The sequence below is a fragment of the Daldinia caldariorum genome (genome assembly GCF_022478825.1).
Source record: "Daldinia caldariorum strain CBS 122874 unplaced genomic scaffold F4812scaffold_3, whole genome shotgun sequence".
NCBI lineage: Eukaryota > Fungi > Ascomycota > Sordariomycetes > Xylariales > Hypoxylaceae > Daldinia > Daldinia caldariorum.
Window position 1 is genome coordinate 683,380 of NW_025953039.1, and position 16,350 is coordinate 699,729.

Genomic DNA, 16,350 nt, shown 5'->3' on the forward strand with positions numbered 1-16,350 from the left:
GGTATCTTCTCTGAGGCGTCGATTTCCTTAGGTTTTTGTCTTTGTCCATTCACAATCGATATTTTTACCTCCAATCTTTTTTATTTTGCTTACCAATGGGCGAGACGTGATGAGTTTGATTTAGGTACTTCTAGTTACCATTTTTTGTTATTGTTGCTTATAGTTTCATCTCGATACTAGATCAGACTTAGACCATGGTAGTCGTATTAGCCGAGTTGCATTCATAGCAGAACACCCATCGTTTCCCCTTCTTCTTCGTCAGCTTTTCACTAAAGCTCGAATTACAAAGCGAGAGCTCGATCGATATACCACTATGGCGGGCGAAGTAAGGCATCCGATCGATATACCGGCTCTAGAACGTTATATCGCCCAGAATGTGCCCGAGATCAAGCTACCGCTAGACGTGAAGCAGGTTCGTTAACCGAGACAATCCTTTTTATCCCTATCTCAGCATTGAAGCCGTACAACAAACATATCATACATATACAATATAATATACCTAGGTAGGTATCCTACGCAAACCCAACTAACAAAACCCTCCACAGTTCGGCTTCGGCCAATCCAACCCAACCTACCAACTCACCTCCCCGGACAACAAGCGGTACGTCCTGCGTAAGAAACCCGCCGGCAAGCTCCTCTCGCAAGCCGCGCACAAAGTCGAGCGCGAGTACCGCGTCATCGCCGCCCTGCAACCCACCGCCGTCCCCGTCCCCCGCGCCTTCGCCCTGTGCCCCGACCCCTCCGTCCTCGGCACCCCCTTCTACATCATGTCCTTCGTCGACGGCCGCATCATCCACGACCCCTCCATGCCCCACCCCCACGCGACGTCCCCCCGCGAGCGCGAGGCCCTCTGGCGCGCCGCCGTCGAGAGCCTCGCCGCCCTGCACGCCGTCGACCCGGACGCCGTCGGGCTCGCCGGCTTCGGCAGCCGAGGCGGCTTCTACGCCCGCCAGCTCGCGACGTGGACGCGCATCTGCGACGCGCAGGCGCGCGCCCGGGACGTCGGCTCGGGCGTGCCCGTCGGCCCGATCCCGCACATGCGGGAGCTCGTGGCGTTCTTCGCGGACGAGGCGGCGCGCCCGCGCGACAGGGCGACGCTCGTGCACGGCGACTACAAGATCGACAACGTGGTGTTCGAGAAGGGAAGCGCGCGCGTCGCGGGTATCCTCGACTGGGAGATGAGTACCATCGGACACCCGCTTTCCGACCTGGCGAACCTGCTGAATCCGTATATCCTCGCGTCGCTTTCGCAATCGCCTGCTTTTACCCCCTCCTTTTCGTCATCGTCATCGTCTTCGGAAAATAACGACGCCGCCCCAACCCAATCCGAAGCCATCGCAGCCGTAACCAACCGCGCGTTCCTCCCCAACGCGACGCCGGGCCTCCCGCCCCCCTCCGCCGTCGTGTCCTGGTACGCCGCGGCCGCGGGCTGGCACCCGCCGCCCGAGGAGGTGGCGTGGGCCTGCGCGTTCAGCGTGTTCCGGCTCGCCGTCATATGCCAGGGGATCGCGGCGCGGGTCGCCACGCGCCAGGCCAGCAGCGCCGACGCGCGCCGGCACGCGGCCGCCGTGGGCCCGCTCGGCGAGTTCGCGTGGGAGCTCGTGAGGAAGGAGAGGGAGAAGAGGGGTTTGGGAACGGGCACGGGCACGGGCACGGCTGGGTCCGGTGGTGCGAAGCTATGATTAGATTACCTTGGTACCTTAGGTTAGGTTAGGTTAAGTTAAGTTAGGTACCTAGGTAGGTAGGTATGATAAATAATGACGATGGCGAGATTCCCTTTTACAATATCCATTATCATCGTCATCATCATCATCCTGTTACTCGTTCTTTCTCACTCCTGGATATTAGCGTCTAAAAATCAAAAGCACTATCCATGTCCATGTCCATGTCCATGTCAGTGGAAGTAGCTGGCTGGTGCGACGATGTATTATTATACACCTAATAGAGCTTTTTGGATAATGACCTCGTTTAGGTACCTGTTAAGCGACTATAAGAGCGAGCTAGGTACGATCACAAAATACAAATTAAAACCTTCATCGCCTTCATCTGTAATCTGAGTTAGGCATCTGAGTTGGGCCAACATGTACTCGTTTTTCAATTATACATTATACGAAGTGGTTATTTCCATCAAGCGTTCAAGCAAACTTATCTACCGTAAGGCGTTGACATTTGGAGTCTGTTTGGAGTCTGCACAAAGCTAATATGATTTTCCCCTTCAGGGATTCACTCCCTTCCGAATACAATAACAAGTCATTACATTACTTAGGTAGACACAACAAACCCTCACAAAATCTCGAAAGCTATAAAAAGCACGGTGCGCTCAATTAGAGCCTACTTGGCTATCTGAATTAATGTGTATTGGTCAACCCTTCACCACAAATCTGGTCCGGGATTGAGTTGTCAAATATATGCATTCATAAAGAAGCCATATCGCCTTGAGGCCGGAAAGAAATCCCTATCAAGTTTTTTTGTTTCAGGGGAGGAGACTTCCCAGTCTAATAACCGTCTCCTAGAAGTGAATCTCATGCCTGTCATCAAATTTGGCGGCCGACTGAAATCGAGACCGTCCGTGGAGAATGAAAAGATAAAGTCATGATGAACCTGATCTGCGTATCTTGCGTAAAACTCATAGCCACCATATCCGGTCCGTGGAACCCCGTGCCCCCTAACGCCTGGCAGAATATGTCTGTAACGTTGAGTGGGAAAAGTGCCAATAAAATAACTGCCCTCGTGAAATCCTCAAACCAGCCTGCGAGTCGTGCCAAACCATCGAAATGCCGTGTGCGAAAAATCAAGAAAGTCGACGCAGATCTCTATGCGGATTACCTGCTCCATAAGACATCGCATCGCATGCACAATTGGAGAAATGAGAAAAGGAAAATAAAACGACTACTCGGAAGCTCCAGATTATTGCCCCCTCTAGCGTCTGTTATTAGGACGAGATGAGCGTCCCCGTCTATTACGTTGCGGCCGGTGCCGTGAACCCTGCGTAGCGTGCGTCGTGTGCGTCGTGTGCGAAGGCATTGGCGCTATGCTATTGTATCGATAAATCATTGGGTGCTGCCATACGTTTCCGTCTGGTTCGTAATAATGAGATTGAAATTCAGAAGGAAGATATAGGTACGGGTTTCCCAAGAACGTGTTTCCCTATGACTGCTGATGGGAAATAGCCCCTCCATAGATGGACTCATCAGCATTAGACATGTAGACTTCTGGGCCTGCGTATGTCGGGGATAGGGGCGAGATGTGCTGTGAGCGCATATGGGGCAGCATAGGGTAACCTTCCCCATTGCTACCTGAGCCCGGAATATTTAATGGATTCAGGTAAGGCTCGGGCGGTGGTGCTCCTCCCATAGGCGGCTGGAGGTGGAAAGCGTGAACATTGGCATCAAACGTCGGTCGGGTAGTTGTGTTCGCCGAGGACGCAGAGTGCTGACGGTTGTGCGAATGGTTCGTAGTCGGTCTGTTAAGCCAAGGATATTGCTATAGTGGTTTGTTAGTATGTTTAACTTCCTCCCTAAAAGCTTTGAAGAATGCAAACCAAGAACTACAGGGGTATTCTGAGGGAGGGGGGACGAACCGGAGTTGGAACGGCACTGGTTGGCGAAAAATGCGTTCGTCCAGAAGGAAATCCTCTTAGGCTTCCATGGCGAGGACGCACTCTACGTCTGTCGCCGGCCTCGTTGAACGGAAGCGGAGAATGACGATCTCCAAAGTTGCCGTGCCAAGCTGGTGTTCGGGAAGTGTACGTAGACTGATTATCTTGTCTCCTTGCCGAAGCGCCATTTAGTGAAGTATGGTCGAGTTCCTGAAAGGTGCTAAAATCACGGGTTAGTATAAGAGTATCAAATGACGGTAAAATACAAATACCTCGAAGCTAAAGCTGGTAGACCACCTAACATGGCGTCAGCAGGTTGTCTGAGCGGATCCGAGTCGCTACGTTCATGCTCTCGAGCGTTCCGCATTTGCATCTGCATTGCCACCTGGTGGTGTTGGCGTAGGAATCGATACACATTATGAGCATGCATCGCATTTCGGTATTGAGGCTCCGACGGAACCTTGTCTCTGCAGTACGGACAGCTGTCTGATTCTTCAAACCATTTCTTAATGCAATGATCTCCGAAGACATGCTTGCATTTGGGCAGTCGCAGCGGGTTTTCACTAATGCCTTCGGGAGTCTCAACTCCATAGTCGTTATAGCAGATCACGCATGCTGAAGTATGGTTAGTTGGAATTACTCAACAACTCGCTCGAGGGTAATAGCTCACTTCTCTCATTTTCCGGTAGGCTGGGGATTGCCACACTCTCTAGCGAGGTGATAGCCTTCTTAGAGGCGACCCTCTTGTTCGACGACATGGCCCCCCTAATAAGTTGGTGCGCTCTCATCCGTCCATCGGGTACATTATCCAAGCCGGGTGCGTTGTTCACGGCGGCCTCCAAAAACGACAATGCAGCTGCATCCGGTTCCGAGTCGTCGTCACTAGACCAACCCGATTCAGAAGGCAACCGCGGGACAGCTCGTCTGCTTCGTGTCGCGCTGACCCGTTGTGGCTCGGAGCTTGTTGGTTCGTTAGACATATCGCCGGTTCGAGGACCGCCGGGGGCTCGTCGGGGCGGCGAAGACGAAGCTGCAGCAGAATTGTGGTCAGAATTTTCTTGATTGAGGGTGAAACATTATTACTAATAAAAGTTAGCAACTTACATGAATTAGAAGAATTGGAGGATCCGAAATCGGTCTGTCCACTAGAAGGAGTAGTAGTCGCGTCGGAAGTTGTAAAAGGCGATGAGGTACTACGGCGGGCGAGAGTAGGGTTGTGCTGGCTCGGCGGTTGAGTGGGGTGTGAGGTTTGTGGAAATGTTGTTTGCAAGTTTTGGCTTGTACTTGTAGCAGGCATAGAGGCGAGGGATGGCAAGTTTGTCCTCGGGCCATGCACTGAGGCACCAGGACCCGTTTCACCCGTAATTCCAGCCTGGGGCTGACTTTGATTAGAGCCTGAGTAACTTCCCTGACTGTGTTGAATAGGAGCCGTGCCTCCAATCCGCTGTAAACTGAGCAATGGTGCCCGGTTGCGAAATTGAGGTGGGTTACTATGTGAGTTGTATAAGTTGGGCCCGTTTGATTGATATGGAGGCTGATTCATTTGGCCAGTGGTCAGTGGTAAAATGGGTGGAGAATGTTGAAAGGGCGGATCCGAGGTCCATCGGGCATGTGGTGGGGGTAGAGTTTGCCAGAAGTGAGCATTATTATGCACCGGGTCAAAGTAGTAATTGGGAGGCCGAGATGGGAACATCGCCGGTGGATGTTGACTATGCTCAGCAACAGCTGCCGCCGCCACTGCAGCCCGTAAAGCCGGGCATGCAGAACGAGCTGCGTGATCAACGTTCGCCGATGATGAGGACGGGCCAATATGCTCCGGGGGATGCATCATGAAATCCATTGTCGAAGGATCCATGCTATATGTTTCCTTGGGACAGTGGCGGCCTTAGTTTGAGAGCCTGTCACTCCCGATCCTATATCCTACGATGATTATAGACGTATGGCTTGCTTTGACGTCTCTTGGTGGAGAGAGTGGGACGGATGAGAACCAGACAATAGACGGAGGGGCCGGTGAACTAGATAACCAGGGCTGATCCCCTCTAGAGGCGGGTATAAGTAAGATCACCAAGGTCCAAGGTCGGTACAGTTGTAACAGCCAGCAATCTTGAATTGTTTTCCTTTTCTTTCCCACACCGTCTCAGACACGCTGATACCGTGCCCTACCAGAAGACCCGACCTGCTTGACACTTTTCACAAGGTGCGTGGGAAGTCGGCGATGACGGCATAGACAGGGACAAATTGACTATGTTAAAAGCAGAGAAATCTGGTGAGGGATATCAAGCCCGCGACCAGTTTGCTTTCTCGGACCGTTCGAATCTCCAACTAAGGTGAGCTCAGTTGAGAATTTAATACCGTTGCTAAGTGACAGAGGTCGAACGTGTGTCAGGTCTTTGAAGTCTTTGTGATGTGTTATGAAGACTCAGGTACGTCTCCTCCCCAAACGCTAACTAGCTAGAACCGGCAGAGTGCCGTGTAAATAAGTATTTGACTTGTAAAACGCTTGCCTTTGATGATGATGCTTAGATATCAAAATATTTAGGAGCGGAGAAAAGAGAATACTCGATCTTAGGTACTGACGGTAATTTGGTAATATGATATAGGTAGGTAGGTAGGTAGGTAGGGAGAGAGAGGAAGAGAGAGAGATGATGATGATGATGATGATGATGATAATGGAGGTGGTAAGATAAGGTCGCCGATACGGCGAAAGATGGGTTAAAGACGGTAACCTTCTTAGGCAGAGGTAGGCAATGTAAAAACCAACATCCGATCCGATGTGTTCAGGGTCAGGTACCTAACCTAGACCTAGACCTAGACCTAGACTTGGGATGTACTTTTTATGTCTACCTAGATCGCCGAGGGAAGGCTAAGTCGAGAAAAATGATGAAGGAAGAAGGAAGGATGGAGATAAGTAGGAAGGTAAGAGGGAGACAAAAAGAAGGCTGCCGGATGACTGACTGTGTTCATTCAGTAAGTAAGGCAAGTAGGTAAAGTACGATGCAGCCAGCAAATGCCCAAATACGCAAGCTCTTACCTTACAAGTGCAAATACAAAAAAATGGACACAAATTACAGATACAAATACAAATACCTTACAAGCCCACGATGCACTGTACGTTACATATATATATATAGATGTACCTAAGGTTATATAGGTATGTATGTATAATGAATATGTGAATGTATGAATGAAGTATATATGGTATCTTTCTTCTTCATACATGCACCCAAGTCCCAGCCAGTTTGGACCCAATAGATCCAATAAGCAATGGACAGTGGACCAAGACCCAATTAGACGACGACGAAGGTGGGCGGATGGGCGGGTACTTGACGATGTATGCACTTACATTACCTCTCTTCCCACTCTTCCCACTATAGTTAGATGTAGTACATAAAATCCACCTTACATCCATGACCTTCAAGGTTACTACCTGGCAAGGGCTGCCTAGGTACCTACATCCTACTTCTTACATTAAGAAGCATAAGCTAACGTGCGTGAGTGCAAGTTTTAGGTAGTTTGCGTTATTCAAGGTCGTCCACACAGGTTTTTTTTTCGGTTTTTTTTTGGGTCTCTTTTTTTTTTTAATTCTTTGATGACACAGAGATATAAAGGAAAAAAAACTATCTAATTCATGCCAGGTAGGTTAAGGTAGGTACATACCCATGCAACACCACCCTTGGGTCTACCCAGCTAGGTACTTAATTATTACGTGGTTGGCATGATATTATTGGCGCCATAAGCTAAAGGAGCTATTGTCGCAAATCGCAAAGTGGTAGCAAAGAAATAAAAGTCAGAAATGCCGCCGGACTTTGGACACGTTATTGACGGAGAGGCGGCCTAGGAAGCGGCGTACATTCAAAGTCCAAGGTTTGAGCTCCGAAAAAAACGATCTAAACATCAGACCCCGGAACAAAGTCTGGGACTTGGGCTGGCTTGGCTTTTGCCAGGCTAAGGCATACCTACCTAAGGTACTCAGAATTGCTGACGGTGCCTTTCGTCCATCAGAAAACTAACAACTCGTTACTTGAGAGTCTAGAGTAAAGTAGAGTGTTTGGTATAAAATGCTAGAAACGAATCGACGTGTTGCCGTGCCCATATATTGTAAGGATTGTGCAACTGGTGTAACTGTGCTCCTTTGTTCCTTTGCTGCATTGATTCGGGCATTCGGAACTACGGTTGTTGGCTGGGATAATGCTGTTCTAATATTCTGACAGGGAGACTTCAGAATCGGTTTCACATTGTGACTTTGCGTATTCTTACAATACAAAAGTGCGTTATCCATGGGCATGGGGGGGAAGGGAGGGGGAGGGGGGCCGGTGGATACCTAGGTAACGTGGATAGCGATAAGAATATGCCATTAGAGCCTTATCAACATCAATGATGAAGACAAATTAGGTACAATACCTTGCTGCTTCTTTTACCCAAGCTATCCGTCATTATGATAGCATATAAATTAGATTGCAAATAAGGATATACGTTTCTATTAAGTCCGATTTCAAGGTTCTTTTTTTTTATAGTTTAAATAAATATCAGATGGTTGTTATTACAATCGGACCAACCTAATACTTTAATCTACCCAATGATACCCTTATTTCCCTAATTAGGTAATATTCGACTGAAGAGTGGAACCTATTAGCCCGTATTATACGGTATAACGGGCCAATATTACTTCAAGTCGCTAACATAGAAATGTTCCGCATATTTTCAGGTTACATCATTTTCCAACATGAGGTCGGCCTGTAAGTGCCTAGAATTAGATCAGGTACTTTTTGACATGACTTTTTCAGCGTTAGTCATTTCAATAGTCATTTCAACAGACATTTCAACATGATCACAATTCCTTAAATAACGAATCAATAACCAAGTTGTCTATCCCGTTTTACATAGGTGGTACCCTACTGACTCGTTCCCCAGCCACATGACGGGATTACCGCCTTGAGCAAGCCAAGCTGCTTTTCATTGATCATCCATCAAAAAAAAAATATTGTCGTGGAACCCCTCATATCTCCCCTCCCCCGTCCCATACCCTGCCCTGCTCTATAGCAGCGGGGTGCGAGAGAAAGCCCCCAAGCCAGCGCCTCGCTGCAGCTAGGATGCTATTTTCACTTATAACCAACCAAATAGTTACGGCCCCGAAAAGTATCTCGTCGCGGTATCAGCCGGTCGTGGAGGTGATCTTGTGGTCCGGTAACGATACAATGATGCTACCTATTATCACAAAGGTCATCTTACCTAGGACCTGATAAATCATCCTAGTGCTTCTTCCAGGGATACCGGTTTAGGTAGCCCTGGCCGCCAATACCGTAACTTGTAAAAAAGGAGCCTGCTCCCGTCAATCTGCCCTCAAGCAGCCTTCAGGCGCATCTTGACTTGATTTATCGTCTCTTACACCCTTGTCTACGAGCAGACGGACTAACAACGCACTAAGCATCTTATGCTTACAAGTCATACCCTTCTGTCGCAAAGATGTGTCGGTCTATGGACCAGCCTAGCACGGACCAGGCAAGTTCTATATATGACGAGAATAAGACCACCACACGCAACGATACAGGACGCCCCACGGCTATGAGACTGGTGAACAAGCAGCGCGGTTTGTGCGCCGAAATAATGAGTAGGTTTTCGGACCTAGAGCGTTCGAAGGTGGTAACATCATCACCACCACCACCAACGCCAGTTTCAAGAGGGGTCCGTGTCAGTCCGAAAGACATGTACCATTTTTACGGAGTACTCAACGCGGTTCCGTGCGAGCTCCAAAACCACGCAGATCACACACGTCTGCATAAATCATTTCTGCGGACACATACATATCGGTCCGCCGTCCACCGTCCACTGCCCACCTTAGAGCTACCTACCCCACGGAACATTTACTACGTAGGCCACTAAATAGGGTCAACGATGTTCTCCATATCGGCGACCTAAAGTAATAAAAAAAAAGAAGAAAAGGCGACTATGAATTACTACGTGCAGATAGACCACTGGCTGGTAGCAGTTTCGCTAATGATCTCCATAAAGCGTTGGGGCGCTTTCTTCCTTCGATCTTGTACTCCGAAAACAGGCTCATATGATAGCCTGACTTATATTACCCTGTTCTCATATCGCCTAGCCAAGTTCTTGTCTGCGACTACTACAAGGGAATTGCGAATCCGCCTATCCGTTAAGACACCGCTCAGGTAACCCAGCCTGCATCGTCACATCACGCTGACTTTTTATGCCTATTTGCGCGATCCGTTTCGATACCATGACCCGCCTCTGACGCAGTCATAGTATGAAAACCTCGTCGGCATTGCGCCGCTCGTAATCTGATAAATGGCTCAGCTTGACGGTATGCTGTCCTACCCCAAGACTTCTTTATAATGATGCGTTGCTAGTTCACTAGAGGGGGGTTTATTTGCAAAGTTTGAATGATCAAATCCGACGTTACATGGAAAGAAAGAAAGGGAAAAAGGAAAAAGTGGAAAAAAAAGTCAAGACATGTCATCTTCAAAATTGGTGCAGGGGAGAAACGTTGCAGACCCCTAGTAAAGCGATCGAACAAAAACCCAGGTCAAACCTTGAGGAGACAGGCGACAATCTGTTGTTGTGGACGGTCCATATATGATTGCCATGAGAACTTTGCGCTGGCCACCATCTCTTGCCAGTCAGAAAAGATTCGAAAATACCTAATACTACATATAGGTTAGGTAGTTTTGAGCTGACGAGGCTCTTTTTTTGTTCTTATTCCCGAAGCGCATATTGACTCTACGCAGGCTAAAAGGTTGTCCAAATCACTTATTGGGAAACCATATTGTTGAATACCTAACGTTGCTAACCGGCAAACAATATATAAACCAATCCAGGCGAATCAACAATATTCTCTTATGCGTTATTCTCACCATTGATGAAAACCTACCACAGGTAATCAACCCCGCCAAAAATCCTTGTTATTAAATAAAACTGTACGGATCCGTACCCTCTCCGTATCTCTGGAAAGTTTGTACGGGATCCTCAAGAAAATCAATCAATCCAACTTTTTACCCTGCCTCGGCCGTACGAAAGGACCCTTTGGTCGTTCTTGGTAGTAAATGGGTTATTTAGCTTCTCTAATTGGCTAACCTAGGGAAAGGATCGACCCAGGGTTCTTTACTTGTCAACTTTGGAACGCTGCAGCATCACCAGCCAGGGCCACGGAAAATTCCCATGGGAAAATATATCAGCATCTTACTGTACCCTTTCCAGTGTCCAAGTCCCGTTCTATGCGAACATGATCGGGCATAGCATGGAGACAGTAGCATGGAAGTCACTGGATTCAACCACGCGTGGTCAGCTGGAATATGACCTCGAAATCGTTTTCGGGCATTTGCCCCGTGTCTCTCTTCAATGTTGAGCCAATGCCTCAACGCCATCTATTCTTTTAGTATTTCACATCTACGGCCGGTTCTATACAATACATGCAGATTAATTCTAGCGAGAATACGACCTATTATTTATTTAATTCACGATTTGGAACGCCAATATGAGGTACGGTTCGGATCACAGCACAGCACAGCACAGCACAGCCTATTCTTTTCCCATCTGTGCTCAGACGCCTACTCGTATTCTTTCTGGTTCACTTCGTTGCCGTTACAGTTACTATTTTCGTTACTATTCCTGTTACTACTAGACGACCGGCCGGGTTGGAATCCCAAACCATGTCAAAGTAGACAGACAAATAATATTCCTTGGCTCCATTTCAACCGCCACCGAGCTTCTAGATCAGAAACAGTGCCTAACCAAAGCCACTGATGCATTATCACTCTGTTAACCGACGGCAAATTCACTACCACCAAAATTGAGTCATATGACGAAGCTGGTCCCTTTCACCGCACATCTGTCTCCGCCCAAAACCCGCCGCCAGGACAAAAGAGCCCTTGCCCTCTCGGTATTCCAAGCTCAGCTAGACTTCCCGAGCCCTTTTGTCTCACTGTCTCGGTCTCAACGGCGCTCCATATTCTACACACTGTCCAAATTCACAACGGGTGCCACTTCGAAATCTACACTCGGTCCGAGATCTCGCTTATTGGCCGTTTTAATATTTCAAAGTGTTTTTTTTTCCCTTGCCGCCCACCCAACGCATCGTGGCTAATCCGAGAGCTAGTTTGTCCTTACTGAAACATCGCATCCGAGCTTCCCTGTATTGTTTGAAGCAAGCTGCTGATCCGCGGGCCTCAACGCCTATCTAGCATCTTTTGTGACACGTTTTACGGCGCTAAACCGTCGTTTTTCCATTCAAAATACTGGACTTTTTTGCGATGCCATTTTCTAGGCTCGATGGCGCAAAGTTAAGTCGAAACTACACGACCGCGTTGCATCGATTGGCTCTCAACTCGGCCTTTGTCAAGTCCACTAACCCCTCCTATCTCCTCTTGTATCTACTTTGCCTCTAGTATCTCGAACACTTCCCAATCATAACAGGGTACGTCGTTGCCGCCTTATGCACGTTTGCAAGAATGCGATTTGTCGCTACTCATCGCTTACATTGAAGGGATCCCGCAGCACACACCCGCTTTTTGGACTTGAGGATAAGGCGCAGTGGTATAGGATCAACTGGTACCAACCGCATCTAAATTGGAATACAACGTATATCCAACAGCCAAGTTGACCTAGTCCCGTTCTCATATCAGACACGTGGGCTTAGATTACCGATATCAGCCAAGCCCTTCTCGATGAACAACGCCTTGGGAGAGCATTTTAATGCTGCTCCCAACCCCGTTGATGTAGGCCTGTCTCTCATTCTTTCTCCAATTAAGGTGCAACTTTCACATCAAAACACCGGAGTCCCTAAAAGCTCTCTCCCTCTATAGACAGCAGTTTAAGATATGAATAAAATGGCTTTCCGGAAAATGCGACCCGGTAAACCACGACAGAAACACGGGAAGAGGTCCGTTGACGGCCATGTTTGTATCTCTCTCGCCTAACTTCGTCTCATAGGCCAGCTAACCCGAGGGTCCGAGCAGTAGCCTAACTGACAAATTTCAACAAGTGCTGAGGCTTTTAATTACCTAGTAAAGCATCTGAAAAATATCAGACTGGCGAAGTTCGCACGTGGTTCCTAGAATCTCCCCTTGTGCCGGCGCAGCCGTAATACGACGGGATCTCGGGTTTACACATGTAACTATACATCCTAGGAGACGTACAACCACTCCCTTTGGTACTTTTTCTTTTTGACAGGTCTTCCGACTATCCACCTTTACACGACATGCTAAAAGAAGCCTTAGCATAGCCCCGTCCAACAACAATTTAGCCTCGGTCCTCAAGTCTTAAAGCCGCAAGTATTTGGATTCGAACCCGATCTTTCAGCCTGTCCGTCTGATATTTATTTTGCCGCCGGTCTCACTTGAACCGAGGCCGAGCGTCGCCAGCTCAAAAACTCCAAGCCGTGCTTATGGTTTCTACACGGGCTTTCCGAGCACGTTATCGGATTAGAGCGTGGGCAATCTTGAGGTAAACTATTGAGTCGTGCCAGGCCAATTATGTTACAATTGCTATATCGCGGTCGACAACAACTATCGGATCGATATATTTTAAAACCAAGCTTTATGTCTTGGTGCACACCAGTCAATCCTCCGCGATGCGTCTATGAATGACTAGCAGCTGTGGAGAGTAACAAAGTCGGCGGCGCATTCTTTAGTCGCAGTACCTAGTGCGGTAGCTTTTCCGAGAGATATCGCAAGTCAAGCACATGGCACCATTTCTAGAAGCGTCTATACAAGGACAAGGGTGATTGCAGTTCGGACAAGAACTGTCAATTTCCTCCATCTTTTCGATTTCAGTGGGTCGTAGCCATTAAGAAATTCTCGGAGTATTGCCAAGTTATGAACAGCTTGAACGCGAGGACGGACTCGACTAGCCCACCACGCCTGAGTACACTGTGTCGAGGAGTGACTCACAGAATCTAGGTAAGTAGATGTGTTATTCGTATGCGTTGTGAGTCTGGTAATCACGACGATCAGTGTCATTATCTCTTGAGTGCGTCAGTTTCGATTCAGGATAATTAGAAATTAGATGATGACGCAAAACTTCTGTCTCCCATGACGAGGTTGTAGGCATCCACGCCTTGGACGTTAAGCACTATCGGACTTATGTCGAGGTACTGTTTCACACCTATATGATGACACTCTTTATCATATAGGTACGCGTATGTTTCTAAGCTCTCGAATGCTTGTAACTGGGCATGCCATATCGAGAAACAGGAGTTAGATAACGGGATCACCTTCAACTCGAAGGGTACGTTATCACAGATAGTCAATAACAACACTAAGAGATACTATCTATAAAACTAAAATGTTTTCTTTCCTACATTCAGAGTTCGTGTGATGCTAAGGCTTTATGTCGCCTCCCCGTGTCATCGGTTTTAGGTATTGTTATCTTAGCAAGCTGAACTCTTATGCTTGCGGAGCATCCATTTCCTCTTGAATAAATGGCAATTCAAGTAGTAACTGGCGCTCTATTGTATATAAGGTATCCTTATATAGTAGGTACCTACCTACCAATAGATATTAGATAGTAACTTAATAGCAAGTGTTCATGCATATCCATATACGCCTACCTCTTTATCCCCTCAACTCGACTGGCTACGGCAAGAGAAACGCATCTGGATTACATGTGAAGCCATTCACTAAATACCCCCCTTGACGATAACTTGACTTCGACGTTTAAGCCTGTTTAGTTGGCGATTTGCACGGTCTCGAGATACTTTCCTTGGGTACGTATACTAACAAAATATGCTGTTAAAGGTCGAGTTGCCTATTTACCTTGCATGTCTTAATATTTCCTCGTAGCATGACCCTATAGAGTATAAGATATCACCTGGGGATAGCACATTCTACTTATACATGAAATAAGGCTATTGTCCAATAGACAACAGCTGTTCTTGTTGATTGGTTAGGTATCTTGGACTGACTGAAAGTGTGAGGTATGCCCGTGATGGATGTCATATAAAAACTGAGCGTCGGGGGCATAGTACCTATGCAGTCTATTGTAGAGATCTAGTAACGCCTAGCCTTTTAACCTCCTTCGAGGGAGATGGCTACCCTTTATATAGACAATAGAACCCTATTGTATTCACATATACCTCATATCCCTGACAGAAAGTTACATATGAGGCAATGCGTAATTTACAACAGCTTGAAGGGCTGGAAGATGTGTTCGGGCCTGTCGATAGGTAAACCCTATCCGGAACCCCCTTTCGAGCTATGGATTCGAGTTAGATGTCCGCTAGTATATAGGATTGACTAGGAAACACGATGTTGCGAGAATAATGGGCGTAGGTCTGAATGAATAGATTTGACACATATCAAGTTACGCGTATACGTATAGGTTTAGCTATACAGGTTTACATCAACAGAACTTATAAGTGAAAAGCGAAGACTATCCCTAGTCCATGAAACAACTCTAGTCATACGTAGAATAGCCCGTATATCATCTTGGAATAACTCCGCAAAGAGTATGGGATCGCTAATAGACGTACAAGGAAGAACTCATTTAATCTGCGCTATAATAACTTTCAGGGAGCTTCTGGTTCTTTTCAAAGTTTATCTTTACATCTCGAATTGTGCCTGCCTGGTATCATCTAACCGCATACCCACGAATCTACAGTATGCCAATAGCTCTTAAGTAGACGCAGTCCGAGAGGGCATGCTAGAAAGACCTCAGCTTCATTCAAAGCTCAATATATGGGATGAGAAACGGACTGTGATAGGGGCTTAATCGGCTTCCCTTATTCGCGGGTACCTGGGGACAATCCAAGTAGCTAGGCCGAGTAGGTCAAAACAGCTCAAAACATCATGACAGAGCGACAATCACCAGAAAATTGAGAAATGGTGCTTGGGCTCTCTGAAGAGAGTTATGCCAGCAAGCAAGCTAATACGACCTGCTCAGATGCCGGATTTAACATCTATTCCCATACCCCACGGACTATACTTGGGCCTAATTGGACCAAGAGGTACGTGCATCCCGAGCCGGTTCGGAACCGTAACTTAACTCTACCTCTATCAACACACTACCATATTTGGATAAAGTAGCCGAATTAATATCATGCCAAGGTTTCACTAAACGTAGAAGTGTGCAGTAGGTACCCGCCCGCTCTTACCACATTCGACCGCATCCGGGTCCGGTGCGGTCACGGGAAAGACCCCGATCCGGTGAGGATGTAAAAGGTACATCGTACGGGGGTGTCCGGACCGGATAATGCCCCGCAAGAAAGTCAGCCTACGGGTAGTTACTTGAGTCCTACATATGCAGGACTTTTATACATCGGTCAATCAATCAATATCGGTAACCATACAAAAGGCATATGAAATAGTCCTAAGTGTATTGGTTGAGCTGGTAGAGTTCCCCCCCAGTCTTTATCTTCTTCCCCCCGTAATCAAATTTTTACAACCAACATGCGTTAACCTGCCTTCTATCCTGCATATCAACGCAATAGCCACCACCGCACGATCCGCCTTATTGATCCCGTCACATATCTGATCGTAAGCCCATCACAATTATCAATCACATCACACCAATTTCAGCCTTCTCCCTCTTTCCCCTTTCCCCTTTCCCACCCCCTACACTAATCGAGTCCAGCATAGTCATTCAGGTCTCTCTCGCGCCGCCACACGCGTCGCACTAACTGTCGTGCATGAAGAAAACATAAAATAAAGAAGCGGGAAGGACCCGAAGGTCCCACGTTGTCGAAACCTGTTTTGTCCGCATGAACTTCATCCGTCATAGTATGATATCACCTCCCTACCTAT

General features: G+C 47.5%; 2 protein-coding genes across 2 annotated transcripts; one reads left to right on the forward strand and one right to left on the reverse strand.

Annotated features, from left to right (window-relative positions):
- The first annotated feature begins 21 nt into the window (after positions 1-21).
- F4812DRAFT_469057 (acyl-CoA dehydrogenase family member 11) lies at positions 22-2,057 on the forward strand. The gene is made up of 2 exons (XM_047938839.1): positions 22-412; positions 546-2,057. Exons 1-2 carry the CDS (start codon positions 314-316, stop codon positions 1,680-1,682), a joined length of 1,236 nt encoding a protein of 411 aa, XP_047792741.1. The 5' UTR covers positions 22-313; the 3' UTR covers positions 1,683-2,057.
- Positions 2,058-3,046: 989 nt separating this feature from the next.
- On the reverse strand, positions 3,047-6,022 carry F4812DRAFT_265048 (uncharacterized protein). Its single transcript, XM_047930843.1, has 5 exons — positions 4,703-6,022; positions 4,269-4,628; positions 3,871-4,213; positions 3,581-3,818; positions 3,047-3,483 (listed from the first exon to the last, which is right to left on the reverse strand). Exons 1-5 carry the CDS (start codon positions 5,451-5,453, stop codon positions 3,148-3,150), a joined length of 2,028 nt encoding a protein of 675 aa, XP_047792742.1. The 5' UTR covers positions 5,454-6,022; the 3' UTR covers positions 3,047-3,147.
- Between the last annotated feature and the right edge of the window lie 10,328 nt (positions 6,023-16,350).

What these genes read in the sequence shown, in the direction of transcription:
- F4812DRAFT_265048 (XM_047930843.1), bottom strand. Translation starts at nt 5,453, where the DNA reads ATGGATCCTTCGACAATGGATTTCATGATGCATCCCCCGGAGCATATT. An exon ending in CTCCAATTCTTCTAATTCAT is followed by an intron (nt 4,629 to 4,702) that starts GTAAGTTGCTAA and finishes ATTCTGCTGCAG; the next exon opens with CTTCGTCTTCGCCGCCCCGA. An exon ending in CCTACCGGAAAATGAGAGAA is followed by an intron (nt 4,214 to 4,268) that starts GTGAGCTATTAC and finishes ACCATACTTCAG; the next exon opens with CATGCGTGATCTGCTATAAC.
- F4812DRAFT_469057 (XM_047938839.1), top strand. Translation starts at nt 314, where the DNA reads ATGGCGGGCGAAGTAAGGCATCCGATCGATATACCGGCTCTAGAACGT. An exon ending in TACCGCTAGACGTGAAGCAG is followed by an intron (nt 413 to 545) that starts GTTCGTTAACCG and finishes AACCCTCCACAG; the next exon opens with TTCGGCTTCGGCCAATCCAA.